The 21888-nt window shown below is 45.3% G+C and overlaps 1 protein-coding gene across 5 annotated transcripts in view; it reads left to right on the top strand.

The window, feature by feature from the left end:
- Positions 1-21888, top strand: part of PNPLA7 (patatin like phospholipase domain containing 7) — a 125499-nt gene that overhangs the window by 53046 nt on the left and 50565 nt on the right. For all 5 annotated transcript variants that reach the window (XM_055720455.1, XM_055720452.1, XM_055720454.1 and 2 more), the window contains exons 21-25: positions 7743-7803; positions 9941-10090; positions 19322-19385; positions 19899-20067; positions 21234-21416. In XM_055720455.1, coding sequence (XP_055576430.1) covers positions 7743-7803; positions 9941-10090; positions 19322-19385; positions 19899-20067; positions 21234-21416 — 627 coding nt within the window. The remainder of the gene's footprint in view (positions 1-7742; positions 7804-9940; positions 10091-19321; positions 19386-19898; positions 20068-21233; positions 21417-21888) is intronic.

Genomic DNA, 21888 nt, shown 5'->3' on the forward strand with positions numbered 1-21888 from the left:
GCCAACGAGAACAATGTGTAATAAGGGGAAATGATGCTCTGTTAGTCCATACAGGGATTCAAGTTCCTTGAGCTGTGATGTGCAATCTGGAAAAAATGCACAGCTGTTCCTTGGGGAAGCACCGTATGCTCACCCTCTGTTTTGTCTTCTCCCCTGAGCATCTGCTTTGGTCCTATGGGAGACAGGATACTGGTCTGTTGGGATCTTTGGTGTGACCCCCTATCGCTTTGGTTATTCTGAGGGGTGAAACAGATGGGTGAGCACGTGTACTCTAATCTCAGTTATAAGTAACAGCCAAATTTCAGAGTATGTGCCCAGAAATGACAGATGTTGACTTCCAGGTCCTGCTCAGCCTGCAGAAGTTAAATCTACATCATCTAGCTTCTTGGGAAAGCATCCCAACCTTGGTTCACTCTGGATATGGCATCCTAGACGTTCCTGATTGAAAGTGTCCACAGTGCAGAACCTCTCCGATGTTTCCCTGGGGACTCATGCCTGTGGACCAGGGCGCTCAGCCAGCCAGAGCATTTGCTCCTCTGACAGCCTCGCTGCTTGCTTCTGGTGCTGCTTGAAGCTCTTCAGCATTGCAGGAATGAAAGGGAATTGATTCTTTCTATTTTCATCACTGCCTTCAGTTCCGAAAAAGTAGGACAGAGAATCAGCTCACGATTTTTGGCACCGCAAAGCAGTTTCGAAGCAGGAGCGAGAGCGCAGAATTTGTGAACAGATTACAGAGATGTTCTAACATCGGTGTATAACTTGGATCACATTTCGTAGATTATCTTTCTCTCTGCTGAGCTGAGATTGTTTTTCTAATTCCAACTTGAAATTTAGGCCTGCTGTAGCTGATGGAAATTGGACTCAGAAGTTGCTTAGGAGCTGTGGGGGCTGAACTGTGAGACAACCTTTTGCATGCTAGAAAATACGGAGGTTTTCTGCATCCTTCTTTTAATTCTCTAAGCCTGCCCTTGGGGTTTAAATATATTCAGAACCCATCATTCATCTTGAACAGTGGGTCCTGCTATCTTTGTGTGCGTGTTTTAACCAGAGCTGTTCTGAAGTGGATGCAGCCTTCCCTAGGGTTATCTGCCTTACAAAGTGAGTTTGGTAATGTGCCCTCGTTTCAAAACGCTTCCCCCAGGCACTGCGTATATTGTGCGTCACGTTAGTTAAGCTTGATGTGGTGCTGTGGAATAGGTCAGGAGAGGCCACGCTTCTAGATTTTTCTGTATTTGTTCTCATGGCCCATTAAAATAAGTTTTCCTTGACTGCAGGAGAAGTGGATGTGAAAAGGAGAGAAGAAAAATGTTCAGCAGAAGCATGGTCACCAGCTGTAGCCACCCGACATGAGGCGGGCAGGAGTGAGTGCTTAATCATAGCAGTGATGCGAGAATGACATTTTTTTTCTTCGAGACACAATTGATTGCAAGTGTTAGAAGCTCCAACAGCCCCAGGATAAAGCTTCAGTTCTTCTCTCTGCTTTAGCAGCATTTTGAAAGGTGCCAGAAATTGTTCTGAGGGAGCATTTAAAATTTGCTGTGTCACCGCAGTTCTCAAAACCATCATAAGTTTTAATCGGAGACCCCTTGCTAAGCTCCCCAATTCTGTGACAAGCAGAGTGTTTATCTCATCTGGGGTCATGTAAAACTTCAGTAACACCACGGTTCTATTCAAGCTGAGGATCTAATTCAGTTCTCCTCCTCCCTCATCCCTCAAAAACCCCCCAAACCTTAAAAAAGCTGGTAGGGAATAATCTCAGCTCCTGGAAAGAGCTCCACAGAAACGAACCTGCTATTATGTGAATTTGTAGAGGTAAAACGGCTGTTAGTACTATTGTACCCCAATTGCATATAAAATAGAAAACTCTTGGCAGCCCTGTTCTCCGTGCTGGCTTTTTCACATTGGGTCCCTGCGTGGCAGAAAGCCCTTTTACATGTCTTTTAACAGACTCGTGTGTGTGCGTGAAGGTCTGTAATACCCTGCTGTGAAGGCACCAATAAATTGTTGCTTAACATACTTAATTTAAAGGTGACCTACTGGATGACTGATTGAAAGTTTTAAAGGTTTAACTGTTAAGTATCTTATTTTTAAGCTTCAAAGGCGTTGAAGAAAGTCCTTAACTCACCTTGCAAGCCATCTTTGTTGTGAGAATTTTTTGGATCTGGGTGATGGTAGAGGATCCACTGGGGAGGACTGGAACAGACTTGGAAGGAAAAGCGTGTTCGGATTTGTAAGGCTGTGTATCTGCTGGCTGTCCAGGATCCAAACTGGGGTATCAGGCTCGTTCCTCGCTTACTTCAGCTGCGGCTGGTTTCCTGAACCAGGAACCTGCAAGAAGACACCAGTAACAGGGGCTGGTCCTGTCCTTCCTAGGGACTGGCCCTTTGCGTAGCAGCTTTCTTGTTCAGATTTAAACGAGCATGCAATTAAACCCAAACCCCGGTGCAGCCTGGAGCGGAGCTGATGGGTACGTTAGGTTTGGGTTTCGTTCTTCTAGATGTTTCTCCTATTGTAACCGAAATGGATCTGTACTGCACGGTACCTTTTACATCGATGAGTAGTTACTTGTGAATTTGGATAGTGGTGTAGGTTTTGTGACATTTTCCCATGATTTCTCTACAGTGGTGGTGTTGAAAGTTAGCTAAGGTGGGACAAAGCTGTGGGGCCATCGTTACCTGTTGGCAGAGATCTGATTTGCCAGGTAATCTGTAGTTCTCACAGTGTGAAATAAAGATCCACGGGCAAGTATTTTACAACTGAATTCTCATGAAAATCATTTTCAAAAGGGCTTGTTGCAAAGCATCTCTTTAAGTTTCACAGTTGAGTAGGAACAAAAGCTTTAACTAGAACCCGGCCTTGGAAGGTTAGCTAGGTGCGGATAATAGGTGGAAATATTTAAAAGGATTCTAGGAAATACAGCGCTGCAGAGTGACCGTAACCACTTGGCATGGGAATTACAGTAGCTGCGAAGCAAGTGGTGCTCCAGGATAACACCCGAGAGCTGGGATGGATGGAGTAGTTGGCTGTGCGTTGGCACCATCGCTAGCAGGTGATGCAGAGCTGCAATACTGCCTGGCCTCATCCTTGAAGGGCGTTTGTTTTGAAACTGGAATTAGTCATCCTAAAGCAGGCAAATACGGTCCCCTTGGGAATATGAAATGTGGTCCTTGCCCTGCAATGCAGAGGCTGCAGGTCTGTTGAGTAATTTACTATTAGTTAAGCAGAGGGAAAATGAATGTTTTCCCCGAGCCGTGGCTGTGGTGGATGCAGAAGCAGGCATTCACATTTGATGTGCAGGAGCTGGGGGGAGGGGGGGTTGGAGGCCGCTGAGAGCTCGAGCGGGTCTTACTGTGGATGGAGTTGGTCTAGAAACAGCCGGGGGGACAACATGTTTCTAGGTAGATGAGGTGGTGAGTGGTGAGCAGGGTCAGAGAGGGGGAGTTGTGCTGAGGAAGGTGCTCTCTAACGCCAGTGGAGGGAGAGAGAAACACTCTTTATCCTGCTTTGCCCTATACAAAAGTGTTCTGGTGAGTTATTCTGAAAAAGGGAGTAGGTGGGAGGAGGAGGAACAACACCACTTTATTTCACTTGCAAAATGTGTGTCTCGACTGAATGTCCTGCTCTGGGAGAGGTGTTTTGAATTTACAGTCACAGTGGAGGTTTGGGGGCTTATGGAGAAGGGTGCTGATGCACCTGGAATCCCAAGCAGCTTTTGTGATGGAAGTATACTCAGCTTTTTAGACCTGTAAGGCTGGGTTTTTTCCTTCTGACCTGGAAAGCCTTTTGCATAAACTCAGGAGAGCAGATTTTTTAAAATTTTTTTGTTGTTGTTGTTTGCTGTGGGGATTTTTTTGAAAGTGGGTTCAGTCATCTTTACAACCCGGGCAGGCTCCGAGCATCAGGACCAGCGCCACAGGACCCCGTGGGTGTATATTTAGTTTGCTGGCGGAGTTTTGTGACCTTTCTGAGTCATTTCACAGTTTGAGGTGGTGGCAGCGGGTAGGAGAGGGCACTCCTTGTCACAAGGACGAGTTCATCCTGCAGCGTGGCAGTTCAGCGGTGTAGCTCTGGGAACGCCTGGCTGTACAACAGGAGTGCCTAATTGATGTGGCGGGTTCTCATTATCGGTTAAAGTGATTAACAGTGATTGACTGAGCAGGATCCACGCACTGTTTCTAATAACGAGGAATGATAAATTCAACTTCTTCACAAACTAAACCAAGTTTGGCTTTATCCCTAGTACAAGGGGTCAAAAAGTTGCATTTACTTTGCAGGTCGTTAACGATTCTCACCTGATTCAGAAACCTCCTGGTGTGCTTGGGGAGGTCTGGGCTCCCCGATTTTTCTTCAGACCTTAAATCTAAACCGCCTGGTTCTGCGCCGGTGGATCGGGCTGTGACTTGGTGCCTGGGGGAGCAGGGAGCGTGTTTGCAGGGCTGGGTGGAAGGGTGCTGGAAGAGACTAAAGCCCGGGATGCGCCGCAGGGATGAGCAGGGCTGACCGTTCCGACCGTGCTGTGAAGGCTGTCCTGCCTGGGGTGACGGTGACACCGTGGGCATGAGACACTCTTGGTGTACCAATGTCTGGGAAGTGCTCTGTGCTCTTCTGGCACTTGGGAAGGACTGGCCTTTGCGTGGGAGAGGGGGAGACGTCTTGCCTGCTTTTGGAAAAGCCGTACCCGTGGGGCAGCGGCTCAGCTGTGTGGGGGCAGGGCTGGGGGCTGTGGCACACCGCACCCCCGGGGCACCGCGAGCTCCCCGTTTCTCCCAGGTCAGTCTGGTTTTTCCAGCAGAAAATCTTACGGTTCCTACCTTTCTGCTTTGCCCTAACCCTGGCTGCCACTTCCCAGAGCTTTTCCTACAAAATACAGCTGGATGGGTAGGGTGAGGGAAGGCGACTGCTGGATGATGCCCAGATGTCCGCGCCGAGGTACCTGCTACCCTGTTACCTGCCTCCATCTCCTCCAGGCATGCTTGGACTAACTCTCTTTCCCTTCGATCCCTGTCCGAGAGCTCCTAGTCCAAGGGCTAATTTCTGCTTGCTTCCCCCCCCCCATCCCGGCACCCTGGTCCTCTCCCAGGTCCCCTGGGTGCCTTCTGACGGTCTCAGGCTGCATCCAGCTGTGCTGCACCGGCTCCGGCTGCATCCCGACAGCTTGCGCCCTGCTGCTGGGGGGAAGGGGGAGGAGAATGAAGGTGCTTGAAAACCGGACGGATGAATTTATTTGTGTGTGTGTGAGATGGTTCTGAATTCTCTCCCGTTGCACTGAATTGGGTGCAAATGGCTCTGGCTGCCCCGCGCAGTAACCGGTGCAGGTCGATCAGTGAAGGTTGGCTCTGTTGTCAATGGGGAGATGGGATTTCTATCGACTTCTCCCCCAGACAGGTGGACAAGTCTCTTTTAAAGGAAAGCATTGCCTTTTTGTGAAACAAAATTCAGTGAATGTAATATAAAACTCGAAGGAAATTTCAGGCCAGTTCTTAGCTCTGATCTCAAATTGATGTTCCTTCAATGTTGCCATGACTGCGACAGAGTGACTCATCCCATTATGGTTAGCAACTTGCTTGTCTTACAAAGTCACCGGGGAAATAATTTTTCCATATCTATATGTACCAAGGCAGTAAGGTTTGCTCTAGCAAACAAGACAAATAATATTTCCCGGTAATAGATGCAGCCAACTGGAAAATGAGACCAATAGGATCTGTGCTTCGTTCCATCATTAACCTTGGACATTTTCTTTAACTTAGCTGGAGCTCTCCTTAGCTGTCGGTAAAGCAGAAAAAGTTCTAAATATAGGAGATGGTTTTAGTAAGTAATTAAGATTCTGATGTTTGAAGTGGATCAGAAGTGTAAAACGTTCATAACACCTTCCCAAACTGCTTAAGGAGAGTCCTGCTGGGCAGGTACAGGTGGTTCAGTGACAGCCTGTGAGCTGGGTACAGCGAATGCTTTCGAGAGGCAGGTTATCTCCCTTCGGAAGGACAACCAGCCTCTTAATTTTTATTAAGAATTCCCTCTTTCTCTCCCTGTTCCATGTAATCGGGGCAATTTTCTATAGATACACCCAGTGCCATTTATTGAACCCCAGAACTGCTGATCCTGGCGTTGTTGAAGTAGGAACGAGCCTGCCGGGCGGCTGGGTGGCCACCGGCTCTGGTGGTGTTTTGGAGAAGCGGAAGCGTTGTAGATCCTGCCGGAGATTCCAGGCAAAGGAGGGAGGAGGGGAGCCGGGAGCTCGCCCGCTGTCGGTGTCCGCCCGGCACGGAGTGGGTGGCCGCGCTGTGTGTCGGCGCTGGTGCAAACAAGAGCAGCTTTAAAGAAGTTGAACTTGGCTCACCAAGGAGATGGTTGATGTGGCATCTGGAGGAACATGTAGTTACAGCCATGGGACAGAAATCCCTGAAATAACTTGGTTTAGCTCTTACCCTTGCTCCGCTGTAAGTCGCGCTGTGTCGGAAGCTGCCTGTTTGCTCTGCTCCCTTCCTCCTACGGATGCTTAAAAACATATTGGTGCTCGTTAAACCTATGGAGTTTCATAGTTTAGGACAATTTATTGTTTCAGGTTGGGTTTTTTGGTGGTTGTTTCTTTTTTTTTTTTTTGAAAGCAGGATATATAAATGATTCCGATGGGCATGCTGACCTGTCTTGATGCTTACATGGTCTTCTGTTTGAAAGACACATCCTGAAGTGCCTGTTCTTATGGGAACAGCGTGTCTGTCTGTCTCCAAAATCCATTTGCTGCTGCTTGTTTAGCTTGTTAAGAGTTTGGAGAACTTTTATGGTGGTTTTGGGGTTGTTTTTTGCCCCCTTCTGAAGATAAGAGTTATTTGGACCTTGAATTATTCATTTGGGGGCGAGTATCTAATGATTGCTCTATTAATTCTTAATGCATTTAAATATCTTATTTTGCTTATTTGGTAAAACATTTGCACGTAGATTTTCAGATGAAATGATGCATTTTCCAAGTCTCGCTGCTTGGTATTGCAGATACTAGTCTTCTGCTACACCACTTGTTGGAAATTAATGATTATTAATGTTGGAGATAAGCTTGTCAGTTTTCGGATATGCTTGGCTGTTTGAATACTGGTTTATATTGATGCAATCCTGTTGGAAAACAAGCTGGGAAAAGATCTGCCCCTTCAAAGGTACCACGCAAACATGATTTGAGGGGGAAAGCGATTTCTTAGGTGGTTTGTTCTGATTCTGCAAGGGGTTTAGAGTATGTGCTTTTAATTTTTATATTTTTTTATTCAAGATGTCTTAAACTTAATTCACAGGGGCTGAGGTGGAACCAGACTGGGGGGATTGTTTGGGTACAGGCTGAAGGTTTCTAAGCCTTTAGTACCTACAGAAAGTGGAGTTACAGAAAGTAACAGAACCGCGAGCGTGACTGAAGAGGTGCAAGTGTGCTGTAGAGAGATACGAGAACTGAAAATGCAATTTGACATGTTTCCCCAAATAATTGGATTTTTTTTTTCCTTTTGTTCCCAAGGCAAGTTAAATACCGCTGTTTTGTTTTCTTGTTTTTCCAGATTAGAGTAAAATAAGGTAAAAGAAATCAAGACAAATGATCAGTCACCAATCGTTACAGCCAGGAAAGAAGTTGTGCTTACAAAACCTTGTGGTTCAATTTGAGATAACATCTTCCAAAACTTTGGAAGTATCCATTTAGATGTGCTATTTTTGGTACCTTCTGCCTGAATGTCTGTTTATTTTCTTTTTCTTTTCTCTCCCATTGCTAGGTTGTGACTAGACTTATTCACTTACTGGGTGAGAAGATTCTTGGCAGCCTTCAGCAGGGAGGTAAGACTCATTCCTGGACTACTCCCATTGATGCTAGTGCTTCCTTCGAGCTGGATTTACATCGTTAAATCTGGAAACAGAAAGTGCATACTTGCAAAGAGAATTTGTCACTAAATATTATAGCTGTTGTCACAAGTTGAATGGTAATTTTATTATATATATGTCTAGAATATTTTTTTTTTTGGCAGAGCATGGTTAATTAAGTGTGGGAATGGAATGATTTGCAATTGAGACGGAACAGTAGTGCTGCATATGTGCAGTGAAATTTCCTTGAAATTTCTTGCAAGAGAAATGCTCCGAGGGAACATTGGAAACAGCAGCTGTAATAGATGTGAATCAGATAGTCATGCTGAGTGGCATCTGCATGTAGACCAACTTAATATGTCTGTATTTGCATTATTTTAATGAATTGTCTGAGAAGAAATGGTCTGCTGTGCATTGGTTTTAAGCTTTGCGTATGTGGCGAAGGCAAAACGAAATGTATTTTCCGATTGAAGTGAGTAGGAGGAAATTTTCCAAATTTTCTTGAGTGGCTTTTAAAAGAAAAGAGGTGCACATTAACTGCTGAGGGTGTTGTGGCTTCTTTGCTGTTGTAGGTTGGTTGGGTTTTGTTTGTTTGGGGTTTTAAATTACTTTTATTGCTGGTTTTGCTGTCATCCAAGGAGACCGAAAATGCCAATTCCCATGTTTTGGAGCAGGCTTGGGGAGTGAACGGGAAAGTCTGCTCAGCTTTCCATACGCCATCGGTCACATACCAATCTCTAGTGATATTTGCACTGAAACGTTAGCAGTGCTGAGGTGCCTTTGTGGCCTTGGGCAGAGCCCATGCTGTTTGGGAAATGGGGCAACGTGCGATTTGGAGAAAATGGGAGAAAAATTAGTGGCGGTAATGGGAGTTCAGTCAGAGCTTTGCCCACCACTGAAGTCCCGAGGAGGGAGAGGGACTGGTGGGGTTGAAGGAGTTGAGCAGTGGTGTGTAACTTGTTTGAACCTCTGAATACCTTCTTGAAGATTGCCAAAAAGCTTGGATAAAACTATTTAATGTTCTGTGCAGAGCTATTTCAGAAGACTTTAATAACTTAACAGCTGAATATAGCTGAGAGAAGTTTATCTGATATTTCTTTGAGTCCTGCAGTGTACTGTCGCTCTTGCATGTAGACTTTGAGTTTTCATGTGGTATATCAAGTACTTCCACACGTCCATCTCAAGGATTCTTCTTAGTGGTGCACCTTAAGCCTTTGCTGGGTGCAAGGGCATCAGCAGGAACTTATCTCAGGCGCTTAGAGCTGAGCTGATAGGCATTAGCAGCAAGGTAAGGTTGCCTGGGAAGGCTTAGTTAAAGAGAAAAGAAATAGTATCAAAATGAGGGGTTTGTGGAACACCACTACCACTGACCTTTTCCCGTTCCCAGCCATCCAGGAAGATCTTAATCACCACACACACATCACACACTTCTGTCAAAAAATGCTTTCTTCTGCCCAGACTGTCCTCCCTCAGCTTACCATATTTTATTGGAGATCCTTCACGGTTACTTTGCAGCTACTTCAGAGGTTCCATATTTTCTTTTAATACTCTGAAGCACATATCTATCTGTAAAGCTCCACATTTTCCCGTCTTGGAGAGAAGTGAAAATAGGTGGAGAAAACATTCCTTATAGGAACTTTGTTGAAAACAGGTATTTATTTCCTGGATCAGGAATACCATCAAAAGTGAATGTTAATTTTTGGAATATTTTCATACTGACAGCAGGTTTGGGGGGTTTGTTGGTTAAGTTAATTCCTCCTGTGGGCTACCTCAACGCCTGTTCCAAAACTGTGGCCATTCAAAGTGCCTTTTTATCTTAACAGGTCAGGTAAGTGCACGTTGCGTTTAACCTGTTCCTGGCAGCCAGATATTTTTAACAAGACCTAATATCTACCCAAACATGCTATGTCAGCAGCCAAAAATGATGAAAATTATTCTTCATCCTTTTACGACTGCCATATGTGGGCACTCCTTGGTGTGGTACGGGGGATGGTACATCTCTCTTGGGTTCAGCAGTTCAGTCACGATTTCCTTGCTGCCTGACAGTTGAAAACAATGAAGTGACACCTAGCTTTCCCAGCTGGCTGATGGCAAGCTTTTTCTTTTCAAACAGGTCATCCTCTTGGATTACACAGCTCGAGCAGCAAGTGGGATGCCGGAAATCCCGCCAGCAACCTCTCCACGGTAGCAATTATGCCGGTGTCTGAAGAGGTGCCACTTACAGCTTTTACACTGGAGCTCAAGCATGCTCTCAGCGCTGTGGGTAAGGAGTGTTTACGTGTTGCTGCATCACGGGGTATAAATGCTGCTGATCTTTTGAGCGGGGTATGGCCAAGTGTCTGTCCATCAGAGGTGGGTTTGTGCCGTGTTAGGGCGGTAGCGCTGCAGCAATGCTCAGGATCTGCCTTTTTCATGCTCCCTGCTCCTGTCCCCGCTTTAAAACGTGCGTTTCATTTTAGTGGAAAACTTGGTAGCCTTAATGACTCAGAAATATTAGCCAATCTGTCTGGCCTCTTGCCATGGCTGCCATCAGCTGTGAGACAGAAAGTCTTACTGGGACTTGCTGGAGACACTGATGCGGGGATGTGTCCTGCAGCTGGCTTCGCTGTTGCTGTTTCGCATTTTGTCCTAATGCTCTCCCTGACCATCTAATGAGGAATAAAAAAATCCTTGGTAGCAAATGGTACAATGAGCATCACCAGCTCTGATTCTGTTTCCAAGTTTGGGAAAGCAGACAAACCCCGCTGCCGCTGGGCTTCCCACAGCGCCTGTCCAGGAGGCTGGTCCTCCCTCTCACATGTGAGAGTCTTCCAGGCTTCCTCAGTTGTACAGCTGCCTCCAGCAAAGGATTTCTTCTACAGTTTTCTTTCCTTGAGGTAATGCAGTGAGTGGTAAGTATAAAACTTGATGGAAGCAGCTCGTGGAGGAGATCCAGGTTGGCACTGGAAGTCCAAACTTAAGTCCTAAATCATCGTCCTCTTTGCTGCCAGCTTGTTTGTCTGTCTCGTGCTCACAGAACCATGTGTTCAGCTCACAACTGAGTCATTAACTGCTTTATCCGTTGGCGAAGTTGTGTGTGCAAGTTCCAGTTGCTCACAAAACTGTGTTTTTAATTCGCAATTCGGTTCACGCTCGGTACTGCAGTGTGACATTTCCTGAACGTCCCCTTCCCATCCTCATGCGCTATCACAGATACTCTTGAGTTAAATCTCCTGTGGTCCTTTGATGAATTGTTAGTCTGCTATCTTGTGACTTCTTATTTTGAAAAGTACAGGTTACGTGATGCTTGAGGTATAACCACTTACATTTATTGGTTATTTCCTTTTTGACCTTAAGGGTATCTGGACCTGGCACTTGTTATTCTGCTTAGAAAAATCTTCTAGGTGAGCAGGCATGGGAAAGAGCTGTTAATGCTCGAACGCTTTAACCTTTTGAAATATGAATTTGTGTGCAGCTTGCGGTGGAGATGTGTTACAGTGAGAACTAATTGGTGGGTGTTTGAAGATCCCTCTTATTTTGAGATGGCAGAAAAAATTTACATTCCATAATGGAGATCTCAGCCGTAGCTATATTGCTAATGGGTACTTCGTATGGATTGTTGCCAGCTTGTTTTGATGGGTGACAGCACTAGGAGCCTGTAAATAAAATAAACAGAAACTTAAGTAGGTAGATGGACTATTCGGAATAAAAATAACCTTTCTAGTTGAAAGCAACTAGAACGTGACGAACAAGGGGTTTTGTTGTGATCGCTTGGCCTCCCCTCGTTCACCCTTCTTTTTTCTTTCCCTAAAATGATGACTGTGTAGTGCTTGGCAGCTATAGATGGTACTATACAACCTTGGCATCTGAAGTTCTTGCCAAAACGGAGCAGACTGCTCTAGTGGGAAGAGGAAAGTGTTGTGTGAAAACACAGCTAGCCGTATGGTTCAACACGCAGCTGGCAGAGCAGCGCCCCGGCCTCGGTAGCCTCTGCTGGTGGGCTCAGCCCCGCAGCACTCGGGGGCACTGCGTGACCTTCTGCCCATGCTCTGCGTGCTCACGTACCCTACAGGGCTGAGGGTTTTCGTGCAGGCTGTATTTTATTTTTTTTAAAAAAAATTTTGTTTAATGGAAACAGCGTTCTCTTTCAGTTCTGGTTTTGTTTTGGGGGTTTGGGGTTTTTTAGGTGGTTGATGGTTTCTTGGGTTTTTTCCCCCGAGCTTTTGTGTTTTCTTTATACTTACTACGCTTTATACTTGTTATATTATATATAATTATTATATATATACTTACATAGCTATATATAATATATAGCTATATTGTAGCTATAGATTGTTTGGATATTCCTTATTGGGGTGTGACAGTGCTGTGCACAATGTGCCAGGTGGTGCTTTGCCATAGGGAAAGGGGCTGGGTTTTGGAATGATTTTTTTTTTTTTTTTTTTTTCCCTCCCAAAAATGCAATGATTCAGAAAGTCAGTGTCATGAAGCAAAATTTTGGTTTATTTTCAGATTGTCTCGCTATTCACCTGGCTGTTAGCACTGTGAGGTGTGCGTTAGGGGCTCGGGGGGCAGCTGGGGTGCTGGAGCTTGGTGCTCTGCCGCCTGGGTGCTGACCTGCTTCTTACTGCCCCAGCGGCTAATTAGTGCTTGGGGTTTGGGTGTGAACTGCCATTAGGGCTTGAATGTATTTATGGAAATGAGAGGTGTTATTTAATATGCTTGAGAAGGCTTAATTGAAAAGCTTTCTCTTAAGGAAGTCTCTTTCAGTGTATACGTCCCTAATTTTGAAAATAAGGGAGTTTGCTGTGTAGATTTGCTGCTATTGGCATATTTTGTTTATTCTTTTGGTGGTTCTTGAGCTGACTTTTGAAATTGTAGATGGAAATCAGATGTTACCATTCAACAGTTGACTGAACATCTGATCCGTATCGTTGCATTGCTCTGGGCTTGAAATAGGTGCCGGAGCGGCGGAGGGTAGCCTTAGGTTGGGGTGAAAGCCATCAGTTTTAGCTTTCTTTTGCAACTTAATATATTATTTTAGGAAATTCCTTACTCTTCCTGTTAATTTTATCTCGGATGCGTATTGCAGTGATACCTCAAATCCCCTTGCTGCAGGTTGGAGCCCAGAGGACGGAAGAAATCAGGAGGGCGCAGGCAGTAACACAGAGATCTCCGCAAGGATCAGCGAGGTACCAGCTGCTGCAGATCCAGGGATGATCCCTGCAGTCGGGATGCAGGCTGGGTTGTAACACAACCTGCAAAATTAATTAGAGGATGGTTTTTCTTTTCCTGGAACTGGCATTAGAAGGCTATTGACAGTGCCATGAGTTGGAGCTGGGTGCGGGTTAATCTATTTAACAGGATTTATATTTTTTTTGTAATTTTTTAACTGCTTCCATCTTATTAAGGGGGTATAAAAATAATGACAGAGTATCTTGTCGCGGAATGAGTGATGCATTTCACTCCTAAGAGGGAAGCAGCAATATGTTTATTGGTACAAAAGAGCAATTTAACAAAGTTTGATAGTGAATGCAATGGTTTAAAAATGTTTGGCAAAGTACACTTGATTATGTATTGCATAGAAGACAGGGTCAGAAAAAATGGTCAGGGAGACGCTGCCATTGCGTGGTGAGGTTCAGAAAGGATGCCTGTGCCCTCTGAACTCCTCGGAGGGCAGTTTTGGCATGGCTGGATCCAGACTTAGTCCCAGGCTTGGTCGGCGGTTTAGATAGAAGGGATTATATGTGCACAATCCATCCTTTAGACCACATAACTAAGATTACAAGTTTAGCGCGCTGTTCGTTGCTTACCGAGGATCTGTTGGGGCAGGGGATCTCTCAGCCCCAGGGGTGACCGTGCGAGGTGCCCGTGCTCCGGGGGGATGCTGATGTGCAGGGATGCTCAGCAAGCCCGGGGCTGCCCGCTCGTTACGGAACGAGGTGGTTGGTGGCTGGCTGACAGTCACTTTGACGTACCAGCCGTGTTTCAGTCGGTGCTTTCTCAACCAGCCCTCACCTGCTGGGCAGGATTTGTGCCCCTCAGCTGTTGTGTTGTTACCTATCTCCCCAAACCCCAGCCGATGCTGCCATCAGGACCCCCCCTGTGGCTATGGCTTGAGCAGAAAGGGGCGGTGGGGGAGCCACAGTAGCTCAGCTTGACAGTGGAAGCTTTGTAACACCATGAATTGATGTATGCTGTCCACAAGAACTGGAAAAGTATTCAGAATCTACTTTTTTAATTATTTTTTCCACTCCTCCCCCTTCCAGAACACTTTAGCCTGTAAAGAGGCAGGGCTTATGGGTTTGGTTGCTTGAGTCTGTTGTGTGGGTTTAATTTTTTTTTTTTTTCAAACTATTATTTATTTATTTAAATAGGTAATGGGAACACCTTACGTGACCAGACTGTTCTCCATACTGGGCTCTCTGGCCCCCAGAGCATGCTGGGCACGTTGTGCTTACATTCTGTATGCAGGGAGCATCAATGTGCAGTACGACCCGCAGCTTCATTCCATCAATTTGTTCAGGTTTCTTTGAGGTTTGGTGTTTCTGTGGTTGATGATAATTCAGATATTGTTTCCGGACAGTACGGATGTGTCCCAGTTAAACACTAAGGGGTGTTCCTGTTTCCGTGGGGTTTGTTCTGTTAAAAGCTGGGTGGTGAAGCAGATCCTTGGTACCTGGTGGCGATAACTCCGCATGAACCTGCTCTCATCTTGAGGCAGGTAGAAATGTAAAACATGATCTGAGCGTTGAGGAGGGAACAGCAAGGTCCTGCAGAGCGTGGTGGACCAGAGGCTACATCACTGCTCCCTTGTTGCGTTTGCTCGTGTGCTTCGGTGTGGGAGCCGTTTCTTTGAACCTTGGTCTCTGGGTCTCCAAAGAAAGAGGATGTAGGATATGAAACTTCCAAAAAGCAGGGACAGAATTTTCCACTTCTGTACTGGAGTGAGATGAAATCAGGTAAGTTTTACTGCTGTGCAAAGTAAAAAAAAATAAAATAACCACGCCGATGACTTCTGGTCAATGTTTGTGCTGTCTGGTTTTATTACTGATATTTTTTCCACTTAATACTGGTAGAGCTGAGAGCATGTCTTATCAAAAATCTTTTTTGCAGTATTCAGATTTTTAAAAAGTATTTGCCTAACTGTTTTTTTGTTCTTTTATCTAAACGATACCACATGGCTGTGTGAATTGTGATTGTATGTGGGAGCCCTCTGATCATATATAATTTCAGACTGAAGTAGAGGTGGATTCACATCCAGCATATGTGTCTCTCTCCTTCCTTTCTGCCCTTTAAATATAAGCGTTCTTTTCATTTCTAAAAATGTGTAATGTATTAGAAAGCTCACTGAAATATCTTTACTAATAATTTATTGGAGCTTTTAATTGTAGTTCTGCCTGAATTTCCCTTCCTCGCACCCAGATTGGATTTCGATGCTGTTTAATGTGGTGCCTGGTGGGTACAACCTGGTATTTTTTGTTGGGTGAGATCTGACACTAGGACATCAGACTTATTTATCAGTTCTGTGTCTTTGATGCATAATTTTGTAGACTTTTATTAGGCTAAATATAAATTCTCTTTTGATGAAGTCCAGGCAAATATGTTTGCCGTGCTAAAATTTTTCTGCGCTGCATGTTGTACTGGATGTATCTTCCTGTGAGTGTTTTTTCCCAGGTGAGGTGGATTTACAACCATTTCTAAGCATCCAGGTCACTCCTTGACCTTGGGGCCTCTGGTTCCTCTAGGCAACTTTTTGACCACGTTTTATTAGGCTTAGAACGAGGATATCTGTATTCCCACTCCTGCATATCTTATGAAATGGATGTTATGTGGAAAAAAAATTACCAAAGTGAGTATCATGCACATTCTTGGAAAGAAGGGAAGAGTTCTCTCTCTCACGTGTGATGCTTGTCTCCTTACTGGGGCAGGATTTGATCTGGGAAGCCTTGCTGAAGGGCTGTCTCAACCCTTTTCTTGAGGGCCTTTTGTTTTTGAAAGATAAAATGAACTAGACCTCTGATATTTGCCAGCATTTTCCCCCCCCCTCTCGCTTCTCTTTCATGGAATTGTAGTTCTGTACTGAAAAACAGATCGCCCTGGAGTACCCATTTAGATGTTCCATGAGGTTTCCCCAGGAATCATGATGCTCAGTGCCCAGGGGTAAGGCTGCTGCCAGGCACTTTTCTTACCTGAAGTGCATAACAGCTGGGATTCGGAATCCCAAGGAGTTTGCTAAAAGAAAAATCCCCCAGGGGCTGTGAAAAGTCACCACCTCTGGCTTGAGAAATTCATGAGCTGCAAATTGCTGGAGGCTTGGAGAGTGTAATTAAGTTTTCCTTGCTGTCATCCTCTCCACCAGCAATCTGCTGTTGGTCGCAGTCAGAGAGACACTGTTGGGCTTAGATAAATATTTAATGTTACCTCGTATCACCTCTCCTACGCTTTTAACTTGGAGCCGTTCACCCCGTGTCTAATCCTGCTGGAGGAGAGCAGTCCCTGGAAGGTGCTGGGGGGTGCAGGGGTGTTCTAAGGGGGCCGCCTGCACCTGTAAATTGCATGCGGGGCTGATGTCAGGTGCAGAGAGAGCATCACTAGGTGATGATGTGTAACTAAAACGCACACTGAGGATGCACTAACACATCATCTCGGACGCTCCTGCCTGCTGGTGTGGCTGTTGGAGGGGTATGTATTGGAGAATGACTTTTTTTTTTTTTTCCTAACTTTGTTGCTCTCGGCAGTTTCATTTAAATAACACTTTTGGTCATTCTGTTTTATGAGAACGCATATGTTGATGTTCTTGATCACATTAATGGAAGGTTATTTAACTGTTGGTTAATTGGGAGCTTGCTAGGAATTGGAAGTGTAGAGCAGATGGTGGTTATTTCTGAAACAAAATGGAGTTGGGTTGGTTGGAAGCATCACCGTGTTCTGTGCTGGGGACGAACAAGGGTCTGGCTGGCTTTGTGCCGTGCTGCCTGTGTGTGGAGGGGATGCGGGGCAGACCCCACCCGAGCTGGCACCGCTCCGTGTGCGTCCATACACGTGTGTTGTGTCATGTGAACTGCCCCTTTTCCAAACACAGAGGTGAGGCGAACGGGCATGGTGTCTGAAGCCACCTGTCTCTCCGAGGCTCTTCTGATGCTCAATGGGGATGTGTTCTCCCAAGATACCTGTGGGCAAAGTAGCCATCACCTGGACCCATGTAAAGATGCTCAATGGGGATGTGTTCTCCCAAGGAGATACCTGTGGGCGAAGTAGCCATCACCTGGACCCATGTAAAGGTGCACCCCAGCTCTACAACGTCCACCTCTCACCTTGTGTAGAAGGTGTCCTGGCTGCCGGGGCCATGGGGTTTCATCATTTCTCCTTAGGACCAGGGCTTTGGTGCATCAGATCACTGTGTGTGCTCCGGGCTCCTTTGCCGATGTGCTGGGGTCTCGGTGACCGGGTGCAGGGAGGTGACAGGCAGGCGCGGAGGTGGAGCATGTTGTTCCCTTTTCGGCGTTAGTCTCTTACCCGACGTTCTTATTGCACTTCTCAGCTCATTGTGCATTCCTGGCCGTTCGTCTTTGCCTGCTAAACTTCTGCCGCTGCCATAAAGCTCTGTAAGTCACATACCCAGGAAGAATATTTGGTCTACATATCATTTCTGTTTTGCTGACAACTTTGCCACGTTAATGAACATGAATGATAACTCTGCTGTTGAATGCTTTGTCCAAATTGACCTGCCCTCTCTGCCTTGCTGCCTTCGTCTGCAATGTCACCAGGAGTTCTTCTGGGAACCCCTTCCTCATCCAGACCAGCTGTTTGTGAGGCTGGATGGTGGATCGGACCGAAGAACCTACCAGTGGTACAGACCGGGTGGTAGGAAGCCCCGCAAGCGTCAGGGCCGTGTTCTGCAGGTGGTCGGGCGAGCACAGGGGCAGCAGCACAGGTGCAGGGCTGAAGGGCACGTTAAACCCGTTGAAATGCTTCTAAACCAATTCCATCTCCTTGGGACTTGTTGCTTTTGTAGGAACCGACTACCATAAGCTTTACTAGAGGATAAGGAAATGAAATTCTGCCCTCAAGACAGCCTCCAAGTCAGCCTCCTGTTGGTGCTTCCTTACCAGCTTTTACTTTTTGGTCTCCACATAGGGGCTATTTTTGTCCATTTTTGTTTGTTCTTCCATCATCATCAGCATGACAAAGAGCAGGCATTATTGGGGTGTTTGAAAATACAAGGTGAAAACTCATACTTCTGAGGTTTTATCCAAGTCTAATGCTGCAGAATGTTGAACCTGAAGCCTTTGCAGGAGGACTTGAGCGCTGGAGGGGGAGCTGGCCCCGCAGGATGGCACAGGGTGGCCAGCTCCATGTGCTGCATTTGGGGGTTTTGCTTTTTGAGTGTGTAAGTGTGAAATTGCGACCTTTTACCATGTTGTTCATTCGTGGTTCCTTGATTTTTACGAAATGCATTAAACCATGCCGCTTTATTAGCGCCTTGAGAGACCTCATTTAATTAACTGTTTTGTTACTTCGTACATAGATTTCAGTTATTTTGTTAATGGAACAATGAAGGATTACACAACGAAAACATTAATACAAAGCGACTACACTTCCGTGGTTTGTAAATGTGAATTTCTCTTTTAATTAGAGACAGATAATACTTTTTTTAGGTGTGAGCTGAATCCCTTGCTTGCTTTGCTTTGGGTTTTTATGTATTTATCTGCAGTTCTGCATCCTTCATTGCACGTGGCAGGTATTGCTGCTGCTGAAATAGAATTGCTAATAAGAATAATGAAGCGCCTGCAAGAAACTTTTTGCACCAAAATTAGTCTCAGATATAATGTTATTGCCAGATATGTGTTTACGTACGCCTGTCTCTGCAGTGGAAGTGGTGTGAGTCAGCCTGTGCCCTACTGATCTGGGAGTCTCTTCTCTCGGGGTTGGTTGTGGTGTAGGTTCTTGTTGGCACATTGAATAAGAAGTCGTAGATAATAATGATATTATCATTCTAATAGAGCTATTATTATTATATAATGAGAGCTTCTAAAAGCTCTAAAAGAGAACTTTAGGATTCATCTGGGGAGTTGGTTCAGTGCAGGATGAACAAATTATGTATTCCAGTAGGTTAGTGAAGTAGCTTATTTTTCTTTGAAACCAGATTCCTGGGCTTTCTGTGGTTGCAAAAGGTACGGGATGTTCTGGTGGTTGTGGTTGTGAAGATGCAGCTGTGGTGGAAGCTGACATCCTGTGTGACAGAGCAGTGCGATAAAAGAGAGCCTGTAGCTTGTGACTAATGCAGCAACAGAGCTCTGGGAATATGGAGAATGGGAAGATGTTAATTGTAGATAAGTGTGAAAATTTTTGTGAAGACTGTGCCAGCTCTTTTTTTCTTTGATCAATGCACCGATCCATTGTGATCTTCAAAGCAAATTCACAGAACTACGTTTGTTACAGCTACATTTCCTCAATGTGGTTTGTCAGGAGCTGAATAGCAGGCATTCATCTATGAAACTTCTTCTTCCAGGTCCTGCTCTGCTGCTCACCAGTGATAACATCAAACAGCGACTTGGTTCTGCTGCGCTGGATAGGTACCTACCCTCATTATTACTTAAAAAAAATGTGGAAAGATACTATGCTGGTCGTATAAAGTAATTGGGAGTAACATCCTGTGTTCTGACGTAGGTTGTGCTTTCTCATCCAGGTGTTTGGGACAACTTTTCAAGAGTATTCGGTTCCAATGTGGGTGGGATTTTTCCATAGTTACTTTCTCATTTGTGAAATTGGAAAAGCTGAGTTGCGCCGGGTGGGTATTGCGTGCTCGTTCCTAGGGATGACATGGAAGTCATACTGAAGTTAGGCATCGCTGCATCCTCTTTCCTTTGTGTGTATATCTAATGATATAAATAATGGAGAAATAAAGCAAGCACAAGCCTGGAAACGGGAGCAGATAAGGTTCTTAAACTGCATGAGCAAGAAATGCAGCTCCCTGATGCCCTTCAGATTGTTTTGGTCAACATGTAAGATTCTCTCTACTCTGTTAGGAGCTGTGATATAAAACCATTTGAATTTCTGTTTGTTTTTTTTTTCTTTTCCATCCCCAGTATCCATGAATACCGACTAACTAGCTGGCTGGGACAGCAGGAGGATATTCACCGCATTGTGCTGTACCAGGCGGACAGCACCCTGACTCCCTGGACTCAGCGCTGCATCCGACAGGCTGACTGCATCTTGATCGTTGGGCTGGGAGACCAAGAGCCTACTGTTGGAGAGGTGTGGAAATCACTCCTTCCCTGCCTGCAGTGTTAACGGTCCAGGTCAAAGAAGGGCTTTTCATACTTGGGGATTTTCCTGGGCTTAATACCTAGGAAATACAGAAATACAAACTATTCCTGAGAAATGCGTCTTAGAAATAGAAAAAGAATTGAATGAGAAGCCTCTGCAATGGCAGGTTTTGTCTAGAAGTATTTCCAGCTATGTTCTTTTCCTCTAAAGAGTCATTTTGGCTAATGGTAAACCAAAAGTCAAATGGCTTTGAAGCTTTGCCTTTCTGCTGAGGATATCTTTGCAGGAGCTGCAGATAGAGAAAGAAATTCTTTTCTGCCTGGCTGGAATTTATGGTGTGTGCATAGGAAAAAATAGGTATCAATTGCCTTGTATGATTAATTGAATATATTTTATTACAGAGTGTAAGCTCAATTTTTTTCCCCTTTCTATGTATTTTTATTTTTTATATTTTATTACCAAAGTTTGATCAGGCACAGAAATTCTGTAAGAAATTTAAAGATGAGGTCACAAGTGGGTTTTTTTAGGATTGTGAATGGCTTGGTCTGGCTTCCGAAGAGCCTGGGGCTGGTATCACCTGCAGCGTTCTGGTGTGTCACTTTGTGCTGGTTCCTCATGACGGTGTGTGGGAGGCAGGAAGCACCGTGACAGCAAGTCGCCGTCAGTTGCTGAAAACAAGAAAAGTATAAAAAAACCCATAAAACCAAGGAATGCAAGGAGGAAAAAAGTGGTGTGATTGGGGGTGGAAGAACAAAACGTGCTGAAGGGTTGTAGGCTTAAGTATGACTTGGGAAGCTATATCGCTTTGCGTGAACAGTGTGTCTGTGCTGTATCTTTAATGGTTGATGTGTTAGGTACAAAGCATTCAATTTTCAGCGTTCAGGTTTGAATCCTTGATTTTAGAGCTCTGTGTGCCATATAAGCCCTCAACTAACAATGTAGTTGTCCAAATAAATCTTGTTTGAGGGTTCTTAGTGTGCGTAGCTGTCTGCAGATTCAGATAGGAATGGAGGTCAGACATATATCTCTCTGTGCGTATATAAATATGTAAGTTTAAAACATGTGTATTTCACAATATAGTATTCTGTTAAACTGGTGCTGGAGCAGTAAATACCTGACGGCCCTGTTCCTTTGATGTGTCTAACATGCTGTAGCTGGAGAGGATGCTGGAGAACACTGCAGTCCGAGCCCAGAAGCAACTCGTCCTGCTCCATAAGGAGGATGGACCTCTCCCTTCCCGAACTGTGGAATGGCTGAACATGCGGAGCTGGTGTTCTGCTCATCTTCATCTCCACTGTCCACGCAGGGTCTTTTCCAAAAGAAGCCTGCCCAAGCTGGTAAGAGATTCCTGCTTTGGTGGCTGGTCTCTTAGCTGTGATACTTGTATTCTGTCTGTCAAAGGTGGTCTGAGGTAAGGATGCTCCATGATACTCCGATGCGCAGCTGGCTGTTACACCGGCAGTGTTCTCTTTGAATCTGTTTGGCCCCAGTTTACTGTAGGAAGCAGAGGGTTAAGGGGCTGATGTCGTCTTTATGGATGCGTGCCTGGCTTTTTGGTTAACCAAAGTCAGTAAATACTAAGTGAAGGTCATATGGATAGGTGTGTGTGTGCAGTGGTGTCCTGCTCATCGTGGGGGATTGCTGTGCTTTCAAAAACCGTGCTAAAGGTCTAGCGGAGGCAGGCTTGTGATGCTCCCCACTAACCGCAAATCCTTGTCAAGACAGAGAAATAGCTCCAAAGAAAACACTGTGCTGTCGCAGCACTCTCAAAACTAGCCGGCTGCAACAAGGCTTTTACCACCCCATCCC

This window comes from Falco cherrug, chromosome 9 (assembly GCF_023634085.1).
Source record: "Falco cherrug isolate bFalChe1 chromosome 9, bFalChe1.pri, whole genome shotgun sequence".
Taxonomy (NCBI): Eukaryota; Metazoa; Chordata; class Aves; order Falconiformes; family Falconidae; genus Falco; species Falco cherrug.